The sequence below is a fragment of the Rhinolophus ferrumequinum genome, chromosome 9, assembly GCF_004115265.2.
Source record: "Rhinolophus ferrumequinum isolate MPI-CBG mRhiFer1 chromosome 9, mRhiFer1_v1.p, whole genome shotgun sequence".
NCBI lineage: Eukaryota > Metazoa > Chordata > Mammalia > Chiroptera > Rhinolophidae > Rhinolophus > Rhinolophus ferrumequinum.
Window position 1 is genome coordinate 229,961 of NC_046292.1, and position 15,568 is coordinate 245,528.

Sequence of the window (15,568 nt, forward strand, 5' to 3'; positions counted from 1 at the left end):
ATGGCGGGTGAAAAAGCTGAGAAGCCGGACACTAAGGAGAAGAAACCTGAAGCCAAGCAGGCTGATGCTGGTGGCAGGGTTAAGAAGGCTAACCTCAAGGCCAAAACGCCTAAGGAGGGGAAGCCCCACTGCAGCCGAAACCCTGTCCTGGTCAGAGGAATCGGCAGCTATTCCCGCTCAGCTATGTATTCCCGAAAGTCCATGGACAAGAGGAAGTATTCATCAGCTAAAATGAGGATTGAAAAGAAAAAGGGGAAGGTTCTTGCTACTGTCACAAAACCAGTTGTTGGCGACAAGAATGGTGACACCTGAGTGGTTAAACTTCGCAAAATGCCTAGATACTGTCCTACTGAAGACATGCCTCGAAAGCCGCTGAGCCATGGCAAGAAGCCCTTCAGTCAGTAGGTGAGAAAACCTGGGGCTAGCATTGCTCCTGGGACCATTCTGGTCATCCTCACTGGGCACCATAGAGGCAAGAGGGTGGTTTTCCTGAAGCACCTGAGCAGTGGCTACGTGTGACTGGACCTCTGTCCCTCGATCGAGTTCCTCTGCGTAGAACACACCAGAAATCTGTCATTGCCACCTCCACCAAAATTGATATCAGTGGTGTGAAAATCCCCAAACATCTCACTGATGCTTACTTCAAGAAGAAGCTGCATAAGCCCAGACACCAGGATCTCCAACACAGAGTAAGAGAAATATGAGATTACAGAGCAGCGCAAAATTGATCAGAAAGCCGTGGACTCGCAAACTCGGCCAAAAGTCAAAGCTGTTCCTCAGCTCCAGGGCTACTTCCATTCTGTGTTTGCTCTCACAAATGGGGTTTATCCTCACAAACTGTTGTCTACATTAATTACGAAGAACCTAATTAAATGCCTGAACTGTTAAAAAAAAAGATTCATATTCAAAACATTTTGTTTTTTTCCACTTTTACTTTTTTATATTAGACTTTCTTTATTTATATCTAACTTATGCCTGTTATGTGCTATTTGTAATAGTAAAAATTGGGTAACAACCTAAATATTCAACAATGTGGGATGGTTAACTAAATTACATTCTACACAGTACTGTAATGGACTCATTATACTAAGGGGAACCATTAAATGGTTGCATTTTATGGAACCATTAAAACAACTAGCACAAAGTATCTATTAATATGGAAAGATGTTTATGATACACTGTTATGAATAAAGCAGGAGTATAAGGGTTTTTCAGTTTTGTTTTTTATTGAGGTGAAATTCATGTAACATACAGGTAACCATCTTAAATTACATAATTGAGTGGCATTTAGTATATTTACGATGCTGGGCAGCCATCACCCCTATCTAGTTCCAAAACATTTTTGACAGCCACAAAGGAGGCCTTATATTCATAAAACAGTCACTTTCCACCCCAACCCTCCCCTTGGCAACCACAATTTTTGGTCTCTGTGGATTCGCCTGTTCTGGACATTTCACATAAATAGAATCATACAGCATGTGGCCTTTTGTGTCTGGCTCCTTTCACTGAGCATAATGTTTTCCAGGTCCAAACATGTCGTAGGGGGTGTCAGGGCTTGGTTCCTTTTTATGGCTGCATAGTATTCCATTGTAAGGTTAGGCTGCATTTTGTTGATGCATCCATCTGTGGATGGATTTGGCTGTTTGTACAGCTTTTAACATTTGTGTATTGTGACCAGTGCTGCTATGAACATCTGTGCACAAATACTTGTTTGAACACCTGCTTTCAATTATTTGGGGTGTATATCTTGGAGTGGAATTGCTGGATCCTATGAAATTCTGTTTTATCTTTTTGAGGGACGACTAGACTGTTTTCCACAGCCATCATACCATTTTACACTCCCACCAGCAGCATGTGAGGACTCCAATTTCTCTACATTCTCATCAACACTTGTTATTGTTGTTCTTTTTTTTTTTTACTACAGTCTTGCTAGTGGGTGTGAGGTGGTGTCTCATTCCGGTTTTGATTTTCATTTTCCTAATGACTAATGATGTTGAGCATCTCTTCATGTTTGTTGGCCATTTGTATATTTCCTATGGAGGTATGTGTATTCAATTCCTTTGCCCAATTTTTGAGTTATATTTTTGTTGTTGAGTTGTAAGAATTCTTTATATACTATGAGTTACTAGACCCTTATCTGATATATGATTTGCAAATATTTTTTCCGATTTTTGGGATAGTCTTTTCACTTTCTCCATAATGTCCATGAGTTTTTTTGTAGAAAAGATACATCCCTTTCATTAAAAAAAAAAAAAAAAAAAAAACAGAAAAAACACCCAAGCTGAACAAATATTGTCCAAAACCAGTGGTAATTATCTCGGGGTAGTTTCGAGTGTCACTATTTTATGTTATTTCCCGAATACCCATGATCGTGCTTTCTAAGTTTACTAATTTTGCAAGTTGGTAAATGGAGAGTGAAACGCTCTAATCATTACTTCACGTTTCTATGACTTTTGTGAATCACATAAAGGACTTGGATATGTAGGGAGTTTCTGAACATACACGCCTGCGGGGGGGAACGGGGGCGGTTTCTATTTAGTATCCCTGGGCTCACCTCCTCCGCGTCTCTTACAGTTTTTCAGATTTGTTTCTGCTGTGGGGCTAGCCTTGGGAAACGGAAACTGAAACCGAAGAGGACTTCAAGGGCCAGTGAGACTGGCTCTCAGACACGGCGCCCCGCCCTCTGACGTGTGTAGCTCATGTTCAGAAAAAGGCTGGGCGGTTAGGGCCGGGAGGAGTTGCGAGCGGAGAGGCAGCAAGCTCATCACTACCTGTGGAGGACCTGGTGCCAGAGCCCACAGCCATGGTGAGGCGGGTTGACAGGTGGGGCAGGTGGGCTGGGCACTCGTCGACTTGTCTCCCCCTCCCCTTGGCAGGACCTGGGGGAGGGACAGAGCACCTACTGTGTGCCAGACCAGTGGAGCTGCAGAGCTCCGCAGTTTCCCAAGTGTGGTGCAGGGACAGGGCTCCCGACGTCAGGGTCTTGGTCTTGGAAGGTGGGTTCTGCCCAGTGGCCAACTCTGAGGTCCCTTGGGGGGCATCTTAGCTGAAGGGAGGCAAAGTGGTGGTCGTGGGCGGCTGGCCGTTCTTCCAGAGAGGACCCCCTTGTGCGTCTCCAGCGCCTGGGGTCCCTCTCTTGGTGGAGAGGACCCAGAAGAGGGAACAGCGTCCTGGAGCCTAGGGGCTTGCCCTGCGGCCAGTACATAGCGTGTAGAGGCCCGAGGACTGGTGCCAGGGTCTCTGAGCTCCGTGTGTTGCACAGATAGGGGAACTGAAGGTGAAGATGCTGAGTGGCAAGGATTTATTGGTGCCCCTGAGGGACTCCATGCTTACAGCGGACCTGAAGCAGCGGATCGCCCAGGAAACTGGCGTGCCTGCCTTCCAGCAACGCCTGATCTCCCAGTCGTCCGGTGCGGAGCTGCAGGACAGGGCTACCCTCATCGGGCAGGGTCTGAGCCCCGGCAGCACGGTCCTGCTGGTGGTGCTGAGCGACGACCCCCTGAGCATTCTGGTGAAGAACGAGAGGGGTCGCAGCAGAGCCTACGAGGTCCAGCGGACGCAGACGGTGGCTGAGCTCAAGCAGCAGGTGCACCAGCAGGAGGGCACGCCTGCCGACCAGTTCTGGCTGAGTTTCCAGGGGAAGCCCATGGAGGACCAGCACCAGCTGGGGGAGTATGACCTCAGGCCCCATTGCACCGTGTTGATGAACCTGCGCCTGCGCGGGGGCGGGACGGGGCCAGAAGGGCCACGCTGAGGTCCCCACCGAAGTTCCCACCCAGTGCTTTAATAAAAATTGATGCCAAGTTAATTGGCTGCCTCTGCGTCTGCCCTCGCCCTACTCCCAGCACTCTGGCATCTGCCAGTTCTCCATTCTGCACCCCTGCTACTGAGCTTGGGGGAGGGGAGGTGGAGGGAGTAGGGCAAGGGGACCCAGGGTCCTTGGGTGGTTACCAGGCTGGGCTACCAAGTAAGAAGCAGCCTGATGGGATCAAAATAGTGAATGCCCACCCTGGAGAAATTGAACATGTGTCCCCACACCTTTGGAAAACTAACTGCTAGAGAAAGAGAAAGAAGCACATATGGAAACCATCCCTGCCCCAGGTGGAGCCGTGGTCAGCCCCTGCACAAATGGTCCCCCTCCAACATCTGGGTCAGCAGACAGCACAGGGGAGGGAAGGTCTGGTCAGGTCCCAAAGGCCACAGGTGAGGTCCCGACGGGGACCAGCACCCCTGGAAGTGGTGAGGAAGTGAGTCCCTAAGACCTGCCTGGGGGTTGTGGGTGCAGTCTCCTGGCCCTCCAGGGCCCCAGCAGCCTGCCCTGTCCAGCCTGCATTGGTCTGGGGAGGGGTGAGGACAGGGCCTTGAACACACATCACCATCGGGGTGAGCTGGGGAACGCAGACTGTTCGGAACAAACACACCAGCCTTCAGGGTTTCATTTAAAGGAGGGACACTGGCCAGCAGGGGAGGGGCACCTGGAACGGAGGTTCCTCCAGCCCTTGTGGAAGAGCTTGTGGGGGGCACCTAATTTGGCACAAGCTACACCTGCTCCACACCAGATGCTTCCTTCTATACCAATTTACCAAAGGAGCCTAGGAGAGCCAGGCTTGAGTCAGCCTTGGAAACAGGAGAGACGGGGGTGACACAGAACATACACCTCTCTGGGCCAAAGCCCATGACTCTGGGGACACTCAGACCTCAGCTTTCAGTATCTTCGAGGGGGATTTCGATGGAGACCCAGGAGCCCCCTTTCTGGTCTGTGCGGGTCCGTATCTAGGATGGGGGACCCCAGGTCTGCCTTGCCTGTGACGGGTATGTGTAGACATGCATGTGTGTGTGCGTGTAGGAAGTTCTCCTGGTTCCAGCCTCATTTCCCGGGCCCCACCCTCATCTATTTGTCATACTGCAACTCAGCAAGCGTGAACACACACCTCTGAAGCCACCCTCCTTTCCTGAACGCCCCCCACCCCAGGGTCTGGAAGAAATGGAGTCCTCCAGAGGGGCCTCTTCTGCCGCTTGCCCTTCATAGCTTCTGGCTCAGAGCTCTGTGGCTGGCTTGGAGGGAGAGGGTGCGTCGCAGACTCAGCCCTAGAAGAACACAAGGGGTCTCCTCTTCCTCCCCCTCGATCTTCAGCTCGGCCAGGCTCTAATTTGGACCCTCTGGATCTTAGTTTAGCCCCTGCACTTAGCCAGAATGGCAGGAGAAGCACGGTCCTGGGAGCTAGGGAAGGGGCGTGGCTGGTCTTCCACCGCTGACCTGAGATTGCTGCCGCCGCTAGACTGCAGGGGGAGCCCTGAGCCCTGCAGCTGGGTCCAAGCTGACCCGCGAACAGGAGGTGGGCGGGTCTGCGTTCCATTCTGACCAATCGTCTCAGCTCCCGGCCCGCATTGGTCCTAGCCAGATGGGGGCGCGGCTTGCTGGAGCTGCCTTCTCTCCTGGACCAGCTGGGGGGTCCCGGGCCCTGCCGAGCTTCCGTCCCTAGTTCTAGCGAGGGGCTGGGGTCCCCCATCAGGTTCCTCCCGCCGGGGGAGGGGCGCAATTCTGTAGCACTGCAGGGGTGGTGGGGTCCGGGATCTGGCAGCCCCTCCCTGAGGCCAGGGAGCCCCCGCCGCGTCGGCCACGGCGTAGCCTAGAGCCCCTTGGAAGTCCCGTCACGTCGCCTCCAGATTATGCATTAACCCGACTTCAGCCGCATTTCCTGGGGGGGGCGGGCGACCTCCGCGCAAGCGGGGGAAGGGCGTCCCTGGGGGCGCGCCGCAGCGGAGAGCACCCCCGGGCCTCCCAGTGCCTCCCGCCTGGGCCCTCCTCCGCCCTGGCCAGTCCCACCACCCAGCTTGGCCCGACGCAGTCCGGCCCCCTCCCTTCCCCAGCCCGGCCTCCGCCCGGCGCCGCAGTCCCGGCGCTTTGTTCGCGGGGCCCGCGCGGATCGTGGGGCGCCGGGCGGCCGGGGGCGGTGCCGGAGGGGGGGGCGGGAAGGGGGCGGTGCTGCCCTGGGTCCCGCCCCCGCGCCGCCCGCGCTCCCACCGCCTCCCTGGAACTGCGTCCCGTCCTGTCCAGTCCAGTCCTCGGTGCAGCACGGCCCGGGGCGCTTGTTCTGGCCGCCTTCCGCCGTCTTCGGTCCGCGCCATGGTCAGTCTGCGGCGGTCCGGCCCGGCCCCGCTGCAGCCGCTGCTGCTGCTCCTGGTGGTGGCGGCGCGCTCCCTGCCCGGCGCCGACGGGACGTGCCCGGAGCGCGCGCTGGAGCGGCGGGAGGAGGAGGCGAACGTGGTGCTCACCGGCACCGTGGAGGAGATCCTCAACGTGGACCCTGTGCAACACACATACTCGTGCAAGGTGGGCGCCCGCCGGGACCTGAGCTCCGCTCCCCCGCCCCGAACCCTCTTGGAAGCCTGGCCTGGGGGCCTCTTCCCCGGCGATCCCGGCCCCTTAGCCCGGAGGCCCTCCCCTCGCGATGCCGGCCGCCCCGCAGAGACCCCCGCCCCAGGTCGTGGGAATGAGCCCCAGACGCTTTGCAGCTCCCGCTCCCGCTCCCTTGGCGACCGCCGAATCCCCGGGTGGGGCGCCGGGTCCCGGAAAACTCGCGAGCGCCGAAGGGAAAGTTCCTGCGTTCCGCTGCAGTCCCACCTGGCGCTGCCCCAGGCCCTGGGACCCGATCACGTCTGCCCTTCCACCCCAAACCCACTCCCTTGGAAACAACTGCGTCGCCCCCCAGGGAGAGTGTGGCTACCGCTCCGCTCTCCACCAGCCAAAGAAAAGGAATAGGGACGAAAGGAGGTGACGCTCTTTGCTTAGGGTGGAGGTGGAGGGTTTTGCCTGTAGTCAGTGCTGTTGCCCCCTCCCCAGAGGCCTCTGCCAGGGCGAAAAGGGATGGTCAAGAGTGGGGGGTGCACATCTAATCTTCCAACCCCAGAGATCCTGGTTGGGGGTGCTGCAGTGACTGGGTGTGGGAGCAGGAGCAGAGAAGTGGGCGGTGCCGTTGCTGAGCCTCAAGTGTATGGGGGGGCAGGGGCAGGTGCCCCATCCCTCTCCTGGGAGAACTGCATCTCCTCTGGTCACAGCGGTGGGGGGCTTGCCCCGTCTCTCCTTCAGTGGTATCTGGGAGCCCCCTGGGGTAGGTATGGGGGGGGGGTTTAACCATAGTCCATTCCTAGGGAGGGCTCAGGGGAACCAGGGCCCGGCCCCTCTCGCCGCTAAAACCACCTCCCTCACCAGAAGTCGGATCATTCCTCTCCCTTGGAGCTGGGGACCGTGGCAGCTTCTTCCAGACTTGCCTGTGGGGCTACAGCTGGGATCCCCCGCTGGGCCCCCTCCCCTCCACCGCTGGGCACTTTGCCAAGTCCCTGCAGGATTTTCCCGACTTCCTCCCCGCTGCTCCTGGGTGTGGCTGGGGGAGGCGACCAGAGCCACCCAGTCCTCCCCTGCTGGGTATCCGCCTTTTGGAAACTACTGTGTCTGGAGGTGGGAGGAGAGGGTTGGACAAGGCTCCCACCTGGGCCCCTGGAGAGTGGAGGGGATCCCTGCAGACGCTGAGGACCCAAGGCTCCCAGCAGTGAGTAGGCAGGTGGACTGTCCACCATTGTCTTATCCCCCATTCCAGAAGTCCTGAAGAAAGGGGCTTCTCAGGGAGTGGGTGCGTGTCCCATGGACCTGTTCTTTTGAGGGTAGCCCGTTCAGTCTGCAGCTCTTGCAACCCTCCTGGGCACCCCTGGGTAGGCTGTGGGCATCCTAGGGCATGGTTTGTCAGAGCAGGTGCCCTCAGGGCCCCAAGAACAAGACGTGGAGGGTGGGGCTGCCCTGTGCTGCCTGAACTTGATTCTGTGGTTTGCAGGCTGCCTTGACTGCACTCAGGGCAGGAGCCTCGCAGGAGGAGGGGTCTTTCAGCTCCTGGGGGAGGGTCTTACCCACACAGAGGCTGGCCCAGAGCCCTAAGCTCAGAGCTTGCTGCTCTGAAATTGTACCGTCCATGTTAGCTGCTCCTGGCTCTGCCCAGAGGTGGGCAGAAGTAGGGTATAGGAGGCAAATACCCCAGGCCAGGTGAGTCCCCATCCCAGATCCAGCCTGAGCTGACGTGGATACTGTCAGACTCGGGTGGCTGGGGTCAGTTAGACCTCCGGAGTGGGGGAGCTGTTTCCTGGGGGAGGGAGTGTGTTCACAGGCCTCGTGTCCTCATGTGTGACATCCACATGTGCTTCCTTGCATCCCTGGGGGGCTGACCCAAGATCTCCTTACACCTCAGCCCAGGGTTGGGTTCTGCCTGGATGTTGGTCCTGAGCAACTGAGTTGGGCAGAGAGGAAAAGGCCCCGGTGCCCAGTCTGGTATTTGCCTCTGGCCCCCGAGGACCCCTCTGTCTCCCCAGTGGGAAGAGGACCACTGATACCTGTCCCCCTCCACCCCAGGTTCGGGTCTGGCGGTACTTGAAGGGCAAAGACGTGGTGACTCAGCAGAGCCTGCTGGATGGCGGCAACAAGGTAGTAATTGGTGGCTTCGGAGACCCCCTCATCTGTGACAACCAGGTGTCCACTGGGGACACAAGGATCTTCTTTGTGAACCCTGCGCCCCCATACTTGTGGCCAGCCCACAAGAACGAGCTGATGCTCAACTCCAGCCTCCTGCGTATTACGCTGCGGAACCTGGAAGAGGTGGAGCACTGCGTGGAAGGTGTGTGGGAGCAAAAGGTGATGGGGGGGGACAGAGGGCGATTGGGGGGCAGAGGGTGACGGGGGATAGAGGATGACTGGGAGCAGAGGGTGATGGGGGCAGAAAGTGACTGGATAGGTGATGAGGTGGGGACAGAGGGTGACGGGGCAGAGGGTAACGGGGGGATAGAGGGTGATGGGGGCAGAGGGTGACTGGATAGAAGGTGACGGGGGGGGCGGATAGAGGGTGATGGGGGCGCAGAAGGAGACGGAACGGGGGCAGAGAGTGATGGGATGAGGGAAGGAGTGTGTGTTGTAGGCTACAGCACATGCTGTCTTGTGGTCTGACGTTCCCAGCTCCCTGGCTTCCCAGCTGTGTCTCTGGCTATCTCAAGGTCAGCTCCAATCTCTGACATTAGAAGTGCTCCCCCAACCCCCCACAATGCTACCATCTTTTGTCTTGGAGCCAAGCAAGTCCCAGCCCTGCAAAGGGACAGGCCTTTTCCTCTTCCCTGCCCCTTCCCTGGCTCTGTATCTCCTGGAGGGTCCCCAGGTGAATGAACACCAGCTGTTTATGTTCCTGCAGAAGCCCAAACATCTGTCTAGACGGTGCCCAGATGTTGAGCAAAGCCCTGGGAGTGGGGTGTAGGGATTGGGCAAGCTACGCCGTGTGTTCCAAACCCTCTCATTTCTGGGAAGGGACGTTTCTGTAGGGTGGGGGTTTCTATGGGTTTGAAGAGGTGTGGGACTCCCTAATTGAGGTGAAGAAACTTTTTCTTGTTTGCTGTCCCCACAAGTCTATTCTGAGTGGTCTAAGAGTGCCCTCCCCCACTCAACCTCTGGGAGGTATACAGGGATCACGTGACCAGGGTTCTTCCCACCCCCTCACACCAAGATAGTCCCAGTTGGGGGCTGAGATCCTTGGCTGGGGAACGTTGCAGGGAGAATGTAGGAACTGCCTTGTGGCCCCCACATCCTGTCTGTCCTCTCAGGGCTGCCTGGTGTATGAGGAAAATGCTTTCTCCCCAGGCAGTGGGAGGGGTCTGTGACTTCCTGTCCCAGGAAGGCAAAGGCAACCCTGTCTCTCTTGTTGGCCGTTAGGGAAGTCCCACCTTTTATCTAACTTATTGCTGTGACGCTGGCGTGACTTTTGTGGGGTCCTGGATAGTGGTGGACTCATCTGGCCTGGGAGGACTGTGCAGGGGGAGGGGTAGGACCCGAATGGGGTGGGGAGCTCCACGATCTCTTGCCTAGACTGTGCTCAGCTGCTTCTGGGACTGCCTCAGGGTCTCAGACCGAAGCATCACACAGAGAAGCCAGCAGGGTCGAGTGTCCCTGGCCCCTTCCCAGCATTGGTTCAGCTGCAGGGTCCCAGTCTGGCCCAGCCACCAGGCACGGACTTGAGACCCTGGCCCTACTCTGGAAGTTTCTGGTCCAGGGAAAAGATGGGAGGGTGGCAGGCTGTGGGATGGTTGTGTCCAGTTTTGGGGATGAGCTGGGGCTAAGGGGAGGCTGGAGAAGAGGGATCAGGACAGAAAGTCCCCTGTGCCTCAACAGGGGATTGAAGAGGCAAACCATTAACTCCACTGCTGGATGGGTCAAACCCGAGGGTCTGTGATTCAGTAACTGAAGCCTTCTATGGTGTCAGAAGAAGGCATGTGGCAAGAGGGCCAGCCTGGGCAGAACAAGGTCCGCCATCTTGCCAAAGCTCCACTCACACCAGGTGCTGGCTCTGGATATGCCAGGCTGGGCAGAGGAATAACTGGACAGGAGGGTCCACAGGGAGAGTCCCCCAGCCAGGACTGGGTCAGCTCTGGGCAGCCAGCACTCAGGACAGTCTAGGGCTTGAGCTCCTGCTGGGCGTGCGGTGCTGGGACCCACAGGCCAGTGTATAGCAATGGGGTGGGCCACCGGGGAGGATGGTTTTGGGGAAAGGGGTTCATGCTGATGAAGGGACAGGAAGTGGCCCTGACTGTGGCTTGGGGCCTTGCAGGTGGAGCGGGAGTCTGGCTAGGGGATGGGAAGGGGGCCCAGAATGGAGAACTTAGGCTTCAGTGGAAGGTGCTGAGGTTTTTAGCTGGGTGATATGGTTCTCTGCTCCAGAAGCAGACCAGGGGGCCAATGGGAGGTGGGCCGGGTACTTGGGCAGGTTTGATGGGTGCCCCTTGAGTGCCCCAAAGCCTGATGAACAAGGTCCCCTGGAGCTAGGGCCAAGCTTGGGGAAGGGACAGTCCTGTGTGCACGTCCCCCAAGCTGGCTGGGTGGGAGGAGGGGCCGCCTCCTGTTCGGTGGGAGATAGGATCTCAGACCTCGCCCCGTGCTCTCCAGGAGCCCAGGCCCTAACGGGGACAGAGCTGCAGATAAGCTGACTCCTCCCTGTCTGCTCTGACCGCATTCTGCTCCCAGGGTGAAGTTTGGGCAGCCATTAATCTGTGGAGGTCATCCTGAGACCACCAGGTCCCACCTGGCCGCTAGCACATCCTCCCAGGCCTACCTCCTGGTGTGCTGGCCGTGGCCCACCCCCTCATCCCTGCCTGGGCACTGAAGGGCACCTGCTGCTGTGCAGCACACCTGGCCCCAGCTTTGCTAGGACTTGCCTTCCTCAGTTTCTCCCCCAGGGCCTGCAGGGTCTTCCTGGTTCTGCAGGTCGGGCCCCTTCCCCAGCCTCCAGCCCCCAGGAAGGCTCCTCCCCACCCTGGCTAGGAAGCCACATTCCTGGCATAACTGAGACAGGTATGTGTTCCTCCCTCTGCACCACCTTTGGGTGAGGGAAGCGGCTGCTCTGGGACAACCTCTTCCGGAAGAAGACCCCCGCCCCCTGCTTTGTCAGAGAAGTGGCCTGGCCTCTTCCATTGCCAGCCGCCCACACGCCCTGAGCCTGCCCAGGCTGGTGGCTGAGTGGGCATCTCCTCCAGCCCTCCCTTAGCCACCTTGTCCCGGTCTGGGTACTGCCTACATACTCCCAGCACCTCCCTATGTCCATTGCATGAAGGGTAGTCCAGGGGCCTCCCCTGAAGCCCCCAGGAGGACATAGGCCTGGCTAAAGGCCAGCAGGGCAGCCTGGGGCCCTTCCCTCCCCAGAAAGAGCCAGGAGCAGAGAAAGGAAGTGTTGTTTGCCCCCGCTGGGACTGGCACAGGGACAGGGTCGGAGTGAGTCTGGCGCTGGCCCAGTCCAGCCCTGCCCAGCCTGAAGCCGGGGTCCTGGCGGCTACACTCCCTGGTCCAATCAGGCCAGCCTGATTCTGGTGATACCTTCCCTTTGGCATGCCAGGCCGGCTGTAAGGCCTTCGGGAGGGCAGTGTTGCGGCTCAGGCTGGACAGGCCGCAGAGCTGGGTGTGGGTGGCAGACACCCCAGACTGGGACTGGCTGTCCACCGTGCGGGGGCGTTTCTGGGCTACCTCCCTTTGCTGTCTGGCACTTAGCTTCTGCACCCCCACAATCCTCAGAGCCTGCCCTACTCCCTCCACATTGCTTCCTGTTCCGGCTTCCCTCTTCTGCCTGGTCGGGTCTGGATTGCAGGTTCCCATCCCGCCCCCTCCAGACCCCACCCAGCGGCCTCCCTGGTCCCGCCCCAGGCAGGCCTGGGCTGGAGGCTGTGTACCGCCTCCTGCTTCTGTCCTGCGGGCTGGGGCAGTGTCTGCCCAGGTGAGGCGTGCCTCTCTCCCCCCCCACTCCTCACCGACCCCCCCCGCTGTGAGGAGCGCTCCCACTTGGGGGTTCCTCGGAGTCAGTCAGCAATTGGCAGCTCCAGTGCTTAGAAATAGGCTTGTGCTTGCTCAGGCCACCTGGGTTCCCGGGAGGTCGCCGGACGTTCAGTGGAGTAGCAGAGGGGGTGGGCTTTGCTGGCTGACACCAAAGGGCTTGCCATCTGATCTCGTTGCTTCCCTTTGGGCTGAGCTGGTGGAAACAGCTCTTGGCTTTTTCCAGACCACACCCCAGCCCCTCACTCCCGACCCAGAGAGGAGCCTGGCCTCCATTCTCTCTGGAAATTGGAAATGGGGAAAAAAGTTGTTTTGAAACTGTCCTCTGCTCTCCCTTTCTGTCTACACCCCCACCCCCTACCTCGAGCTGGACAGAGCATTCTGGTGGGGGCTGCCCGTGCCCTCACAGCAGGTCTGGGTGCTGGGATCCGCGCTGCACAGTTGAGATGGGAGATCGCCTGGTCGGGGCTAGTTGGCCTAAGGTCTGGGGGCTGCACCCCCTGCCATCTTTCACAGGCTGGGGGGCAGGTTAGCAGGGCAGTGGGTCCAGATTTCAGGGCCATGGGTCTAGCCAGAGGTCATTCCCACCATCCCCCTGCTTCAGTCAGGCCAGCAGAGCCTCCCCGCCCCCCCACAGCCTGTCTGCTCTGTTTCCTTCCTGAAGGGTTCCTTCTCCCTCCCCACCCCTGCCCAAACCTGTCCCCCATCACCACAGGAGGGTGAAAAACAGCTGGAGAAACAGGCTCCTCCCGCCCCAGTTCTTTGCCTCCAGCTGTGGAACCCAGGCCAGCCACCCCCTCCACCCCAACAAGTTCAACCCTTGCCTAGTGGCCTGGGGGAGGGGAAAATGGACTTCTTTCCTGCCCTGTTCTCCTGGCCCCTAGCACCCTCATCACCGCTGGGCTAGAGGAGCCATGGTTCCCCCTGTGGCCGGGCTGGGGCTGGGTCTGGGGGTGCAGGCAATCACCACAGTAGTCCTAGTGGCGCTTGACACCCCAGAGTCCCAGGAAGTGCCTGCTTTTCACCATTGAGAAGTAGGAGGCTCAGAGAAATGAGATGGCATCCCCATGACGTTACCCCATGACCGTGACGCAGCTCAGCTGAGGAGCCCCGGCGCTCAGGAGGGATCATGATGGAGCTCAGGCTGTGGCTGGGAACTGGGGAGGGGTGATCTAGGCCTCCAGTGGGGCCTCTTCCCCCCCAGAACAGATCCTGAGAACTTCAGCGGAGGAAGGCCCCCTGCCAGGGGCTGCTTAGGCTGGAAGTGGCCCCTCCCCCACTCCACCCGCCCCCAGCAGAGGCCAGGCTGGAGAGTGGAGAGGGGGCGCTCTGTCCTCAGTGCGCTGTTTCCAGCTGTGTGATCTGTGTGTGTGTGTGTGTGCGCGCGCGCGCGCGCGTGTACATGTGAGTGTACGTGTGAGTGTATGTACGGGTAGCAGCCTCAGATGTACTGATCTGTGCACATGAGGATTCTGGTCAGAGCCCCATCTGGTGGCCCGTGCCTTGCCTGGGTTCAGCAAGGGCTGGTGACCTTTGCTTGTGTCAGGGGACTTGGGACAGGGCTCCAGCCTCTGTCCTCTGTGGGTCCTGGCCTTGCTTGCTGTTGGTTGTCCCGTCTCCTGCCTGCTGCCCCAGTGTCCAGCTGTGCCCCCTGTGCCTGGTAAAGGGTGGGCACCTCCTCCTGCAGTTCCTGCCTCTGGAAGTTACCTCAGTGCTGGAGACAAAAGGGCTGTGTAGAGGACAGGAGAAAGTTACTGGGGGCCACTTGGGTTCACTGTCCTCTCATGTGCCAGTCTGACACTGGGCTCTGGGGGTGGCAGGGCACTTAGGGAGTCAGGACAGGCCATTCAGGAGGGGGTGGTCTGTCACTGGACTCAGGTAGGCCTGAGCCTTTTTGGCTCCTCCCCTCAGCCCCCTTCAGTCGCCGCCACAGGGCACTAGAAGCAGGCAGCCTGGTGTGGCAATGGGCACCTGCCCCTGTGCCCACAGGTGGGAGGCTCCAGTGCACATCTGGCTTGACTGGGGCCCGTTCTGACCTGCCCGTGGGGAGGAGATGTGGGCCCTCTTTTCCTGCAGGGGGAGGCCCTGAGGTCCACTCATAAGGTTCATTCATCGGTTCCCTCCTCACCTACACGTCCCTTCACCGCCCAGCAGCAGACCCTCACAGGGCCACCGGGAGGGCCGTGCTAGGGCTTGGGGTGGGTCCCAAGGAGGCCAGGTGTGTGCTGTGTGTTGAGGAGGAAGGCACAAGAAGGGCATTCTGGGCGGAAAAGACAGCATGTGAGGTTGGTTGGGTACGAGGAGCAGCAGGTGGTCCCTGTGCTCGGGGGAGGGGGCTGGAAGCCCACTGTCAGCTGCCATAACCCCCTGGTTGGGAGAGCGAACCTCCCTGAGCAGAGCCTTCCCACCTGACAACTGGCAGGCACCTGGCACCTTTGCTGCTGCTCTCCCCCGGCGACAGGCTCCCTGCACCTAGCTGCCTCCATAATCTCTGTCCTGCACGTGTCTCCATCTCTGCAGCTCTCTTCTCTCTGGTCTGTCTTTCTGCTCCTTTGTTCCCTATGCCAGTGAGTGTCTGTCTGCCCCTGCTTTTCATCCTGACATCAGACTTTGGTTCTGGGCTCTGGGCTCTGGATCCCCCATTGCTTCCCCCCGCCCCCCTGGTGCCCAGCTCCACACAGTCCTCCTCAGCAGGAACACAGGGTCTCCCCACTCACCAGGCAATGACCACACCTGGGCACCACCCTGGCTCCCCCAGCTTTCTCTTTCCTCCTGGAGATGGCTGGAAGAGGTGGGCTTGGGGCTGTCCTGGAGAGGAGGGACGGAAGGCATGGATCAGCTTCCCGTTCCTTTCTTTTCTCGAGGTGCCTTCTGTCCCACTCCTCCGTTTAGCTGGCTCCCCCTAGTGGCTGCGGCAGATGTCCTGGCAAGTGTCCAGCTCCCTCCCCCTGCTCCCCAGGCCTGAGGATCTGCCCACTGGCTCCTCCTGGCCGCCTGCAGCCTCCTCAGCTTGTTCTCACCTGGGCCTTTGTAGCTGACTCTGTCTGGGGGCTCTTCCTCCAGATATGTGCAGACCCGTCTTCCCATAATTCAGCTCTCTGTGGATGTCACCCCTTAGACCCTCCAACCTAGTGCACCCTCTGCCATAGTGTTACCTCCCTGAGGGCGGAGAGCTCATCTGACTCAGGACACACCTCCAGAACTTAGCCCAGGTCAGGGAGGGCACAG

At 58.6% G+C, this 15,568-nt stretch overlaps 2 protein-coding genes and 1 pseudogene across 8 annotated transcripts in view; all 3 read left to right on the forward strand.

The window, feature by feature from the left end:
- On the forward strand, positions 1-888 carry LOC117026716 (60S ribosomal protein L6-like; annotated as a pseudogene).
- A 1,779-nt stretch (positions 889-2,667) lies between these two features.
- Positions 2,668-3,828, forward strand: ISG15 (ISG15 ubiquitin like modifier). The gene is made up of 2 exons (XM_033113828.1): positions 2,668-2,806; positions 3,263-3,828. The coding sequence occupies exons 1-2, from the start codon at positions 2,804-2,806 to the stop codon at positions 3,752-3,754; spliced, it is 495 nt and encodes a 164-aa protein (XP_032969719.1). The 5' UTR covers positions 2,668-2,803; the 3' UTR covers positions 3,755-3,828.
- Positions 3,829-5,999: 2,171 nt separating this feature from the next.
- The window catches only part of AGRN (agrin), a 32,931-nt gene continuing 23,362 nt past the window's right edge, over positions 6,000-15,568 (forward strand). For 6 of the 7 annotated variants that reach the window (XM_033113818.1, XM_033113819.1, XM_033113820.1 and 3 more), the window contains exons 1-2: positions 6,001-6,334; positions 8,399-8,660. In XM_033113818.1, the coding sequence (XP_032969709.1) occupies positions 6,128-6,334; positions 8,399-8,660 (469 nt within the window). In that variant the 5' untranslated portion in view covers positions 6,001-6,127. Of the gene's footprint in view, positions 6,335-8,398; positions 8,661-15,568 lie in introns of all 7 variants that reach the window. The other variant, XM_033113826.1, reaches the window with a different exon arrangement.